The sequence below is a fragment of the Gavialis gangeticus genome, unplaced genomic scaffold, assembly GCF_001723915.1.
Source record: "Gavialis gangeticus isolate Ggan-Ray unplaced genomic scaffold, GavGan_comp1, whole genome shotgun sequence".
NCBI classification, from domain to species: Eukaryota; Metazoa; Chordata; order Crocodylia; family Gavialidae; genus Gavialis; species Gavialis gangeticus.
This window is the reverse complement of record NW_017728992.1, coordinates 142,748,790-142,753,563: the sequence shown is the minus strand read 5'-3', so window position 1 is coordinate 142,753,563 and position 4,774 is coordinate 142,748,790. Positions and strand designations below refer to the sequence as shown.

The 4,774-nt window shown below is 44.2% G+C and overlaps 1 protein-coding gene across 4 annotated transcripts in view; it reads left to right on the top strand.

Moving 5' to 3' along the window:
- PAG1 (phosphoprotein membrane anchor with glycosphingolipid microdomains 1) overlaps positions 1 to 4,774 on the top strand; it is a 200,508-nt gene that overhangs the window by 186,310 nt on the left and 9,424 nt on the right. For 3 of the 4 annotated variants that reach the window (XM_019527839.1, XM_019527838.1, XM_019527840.1), the window contains one exon: positions 4,214 to 4,273. The exons of the other annotated variant lie outside the window; for it this stretch is intronic. In XM_019527839.1, coding sequence (XP_019383384.1) covers positions 4,214 to 4,273 — 60 coding nt within the window. The remainder of the gene's footprint in view (positions 1 to 4,213; positions 4,274 to 4,774) is intronic. 4 annotated transcript variants of the gene reach the window in all.

Here is a 4,774-nt window from a genome sequence, read left to right as displayed (position 1 = left end):
GAGGGGAGAAGAGAAGAGAAGAGAAGAGAAGTAGGAAAGAAACAGGGAGGGAGAAAAGAGAAAAGTAGAACAAAAGGAGAAAAGAGAGGAAAGAGAACAGAGCGGGGTGGAGGCTAGGTCACGTGGGTACATAAGTGACTTATGAGCCCAATCTTTGCCTTGAACGGTCTGCTACGGCAGAGACAGAAAATCAGTGAGGACTGGCTACAAGAGGTTTTCGTTTTCCTGGCCATGTGTTTCTTCTTCGCTTCTGCCATGTGTTGCTGTTCGAAGGCAGTGCTCCATTCTGGATTGATGACCTCCAGGATGGACGGTAGGTTGCAAGCGATTTGCTTCCACAACTCCGGGTCAATGTCAAAACTCTTTAGGGACACCTTTAGGGTGTCCTTGTACTGCTTCTTCGGTGCTCTGCAAGAGCGTATTCCATTTCACAGTTGGCTGTAGAAGATTTTCTTCAGCAGGCAAGTGTCAGGCATTCTTGAAAGGTGGCCAGCCCATCTTAGCTGTGCCAGTTTCAGTAGAGTATGAATACTGCAGAGAGCTGATCTTTCGAGCACCTCGGTGTCTGGAATCTTGTCCTGCCACTTGATTTTTAGTATCTTTCACAGGCAACGCTGGTGGAAGTGGTTTAGTTACTTGACGTGGTGCTGGTAGATGGCCCAGGTTTCACAGGCATAAAAGAGGGTCAGCAGAATGATGGCTTTGGATATCTTCAGTTTTGTCTATATTCCAATGCCTCTGTGGTCTCAGCGCAACTTACAGAGTCTGCCGAAGGCCACGCTAGCTTTTGCTAGCTTTCATTCTTTTTATTAGAAAATGTTTATAGTCCAACCCCCCTGCACAGATGCAGGATTTTCTCTTCCTGACCCATCCCAGACAGATGCCCAACCAGCCTCTTCTTCCACAACTTTCCTGGGCGGTAAGTTCCATTGGCCTACTGTTCTTGTAGTTAAGAAGGTTCTCCTGAGATTTAATTCAAGTTTGTTTTGCTGCAGTTTAAATCTGTTGCCTCATGTCCTGTCCTTTGTGGCAAGGCATTTTTTGTAACAAAGTTAAATACAAAATGTTCATTTTATTAAGATACTGGTGGGATATTGAGTCAATATTTACACAAAAAGAATGCCAGCTCCTAACCAACAGAGTATATCTTTTGTAATGCCTTTGGATTTCAACACTACAGCATTTCCTCTGGGGTATATAATAAAACAACTTCTTGGCGCAAAGTGTTAATATCCCACTAATTAAAGAAAATACTGTGTGATAGAATTTTGCTAGCACAAACTGTTTGCTTTAATGTATGTGCAGTAAGCCAGGAATTAACCACTCATCTGTAAAAACAAGGAAAACAGCTTGCTACTAAGTAGGGCTATATTGAACTTCTGTAATATTGCAAAGCCAGTGTAGAGCTCTAACAAAGCATGTTTGAACTTTTTTAAAGCACTGAGTGGATTTATCTCCAAAAAAACACAGAAAACTGAACTTAATGCTATTTATAGACTGTTTGTTCCAGATAGTGTGTGTGTGTGGGAACAACAGGTGAAGGATTTAGAACTTCTCCCAAAGCCCACTGAAATCTGTGGAAAGACTTCAGAAGCTGTGGATCATGGCTTCAGTGGCAGCTTTCACAGTTGGGTATTTATCATGGCTAAAACCACAAATAAAAATGGAAATAGAGCAGCTTCTGTTACACTGAAATTCTCTTTAAAAACCCTGTATGTCTAACACATTTCTAAAATCAAGTATAATTGACGGTAGTAAAAAAAAAAGTTCCAATAACAGAATCCTTGTCTGCACAAAGGCTCCCACCGGTATCTACCATGTCTTCCAGCTGCTAGTATTTTTCTACTCAGTGGGCACATCCAGACAAGTGCGCATGTGCACTTTGTGGTGCCTCAAACACTTTAGAAGCACTGCAAAACACGTGACGCATGAGAAAGGGTTCTCTGCGCTGCATGCAGCATGGAGGCAAAATTAGATACCAAGAACTCTTGGTATCTAAAAAAAAAATGCAGCAAAAAAAGCGTGGTGGTGAATGTGGCTGCAGCATGCACCACCCAAAACTGGAGCCTGGCTGGCTAGAGCCACACTCTGGCTGCCAGCCAGGCTCCAAGTGCCCAGATCACTGCTGTTGCAGCCCCAGGAGGACCCCAGAATCCCAGGTAAGGCAGCTGGGGCCAGCCCAGGTGCTGGTCCCAGCCTCCCCTACCCAACCTGAGGCAATATGTTGTGCACATGTAGGGGCATGCCCAGGGACAAGTAACAGCAGCACAAATATGTGCTGTGTTTGTCCCTGGGGAAACACACGTTCCTGCTCGTAAGGATACATCCTGTGGACAGGGCCACATGAGTGCAGACATTTGTTTCCCCAGAGAAAAGTAGCAGGGACACCTTGTGCCGCTGCTAGTCATCCCCAGGGAATGCATATGCCATGCACCCTTTAGCATGTGGCAGGTTACCCCGGGTGGGGTAGGGGAGGCTGGGGCCAGCAACTGTGCTGCCGCCAGCAGCCTTACCTGGGGTCCTGGTAACCTCAGATTGCTCCTACATCTGGGAGCCTGGCCCACAGCCAGAGCATGGCTTGTGCCAGCTAGGTTCCAGTTTTGGACAATGTGCGCTGCTGCCACATGTGCTGCCCCACCTTTTTTCAGTGTGACCCCAGGATCTCCTACACTGCAAGGTAGCAGTGCGAGGCATGCCTGCATGTGCAGTGTGTGGCTCCACAGATGGGTCTGCAGTGCCACATACCACACACATCCATGCTCATCTAGACACAGCCTGTGGGTGTATCTGCATGTGCACTTTACCGTGGTGTTAACTAATCAGGTCCACAGGAAAGTGTTACCACCTACACATGCACCAGTATTAAGGCATAGTAAATTAATTAACTCTTCCATAAGATAGTACAATCAGGGACAGTACTGTCTTACAGTGGTGTAAGTAAGTGCAGTGAAACATGTAGACAGTGACAGGGGCTGGCTAGGGCATGAGGGTGCTAAAGTGCCGAGGCTGCTTGCTGCCTAGCCACACAGCTTCACAGGTTCTGCACCCTCGTGCCCTAGCCAGCCCCTCCACTGCCCAATGCCACCACTTGGAGCCTGGGGCTGACCCCCTGAGCCTGCTGCCAGTCTGGGGCTGCTCTACTCTGCCTCAAAGTGCTGCGGTGCTGGGCACACATGTAGACACTGCGCCCTGGAACAGTTGACCCCAGCTCAAACAACTCCGGAGTTTATTGCATAACATTAATTGAACATGTAGATGCACCCAGTAGGATTTTTTTTCCTGTAAAATGTACAAGTCTGGACACAGCAAAAAAAAAAAAAAAGTTCAGTCATTTCATTAAACAGTATAGTGCTCTTGTTTTGCTGAGCAACGCCTTGGTTGTGATGTAACAGAGATCCTCATAGTCTGTGAAGACCTAGGCACTTTACACAAAGGCTGAAAAGTTCACTCCAGTGCCCTGTCTCCTTTCTAATCAGCCTACCTAAAATTAGAGAGAGGTTCCAAACTAATCCCTTCAGTCTGTGTTCCACCTCCCCATATCCAAACTCAATGTCTGGTTCCAAGTCAGAACATCTGGGCTGAGGGTCATCTCTACCTAAACTTTTCTCCCTTTAGTTTGATTGAAAGCAATAATTTTCTTCATTTGTTGCCCTAAATTGTGATGTAATATTCTGTGCGCTGCTAAAACAGCTGACTATTTCATGGGGGAGGACAAAACTGCTAAACGTCCAAAGGGGTCCAGGGCTCTTTCATCCAAAGGGGTCCAGTACTAATAAGTAGTCATGCATCTTAGTAAGCTTTGTGAAGGACATTATCTTTGTAAAGGTTTTTTCCCCTGCATTTCTTCTATAATATAGAAATAGTGTGATGGGATCAACTATACAGAGCAGTTCGATTTTAATTATTCGACAGCCTAAACCTTTTACAGATCCATTCTCACTTCATTAGGAATCCAAGTGGAGGAATGCAATGAACCAGAGTTAATCTACCCATTAAATTATTTTTACCCTTTGTTTAGGTTCAGACTAAGGGCTGGTGCATTAAAAAGCTACACTAACCTCAGGGCTGTGGATTTCAAAAGCTGTAGTTTGGATATTACTCGATGGAACAAGTGAGCAAATGACCATATAATATATATTGATTCTAAGGGGAAAGCTGTATTACAACTTTCACACTGCTGCCTGCTAATTAGATTTTATTTCCCCTCTTACAGAGGCTTAGTTCACTGTCTTACAAATCTCGAGAGGAAGACCCATCTCTTACAGAAGATGAAGTAGGTTTCTTGCATGAAATGTAATAACTAAGCAGACAAATATTTTTGTAGACTGAGATCAGCATAAACTCTGCATGATTAAGCAAGGTCTGGAAAAGGTAAAAATTGCCTATAGAGAAAAAACTATTTTTTTCTTGTATGCAGTTTGTAATGCTGCAGACATAAAATCTGGTGCATTTAACAGTGGGATGTTGCAATTTGTTTTGTCATAGCTACACATGGGGGCTTACTACCTTATAAAATATTAATGCCATTAAATAATACAGGATCTTCAGAAAGACCTGGCGCACTTTTAAACTTTAATAACTTAGGTTGTGCACAAGGACTTCATGAAGACCCTGTATGAGACTCTAAGAGTCTAATTTTTTAACCTGAACTCATGGATTTTCAATGGCCTTTAATCAGGTGTTTCACCTACCTGACCTACAGTGTTTGGGGGAGTGTAAAATAAATTTAAAACACAAAAAAAGCATTTGGAATATAAGGCCACATACACTCAGG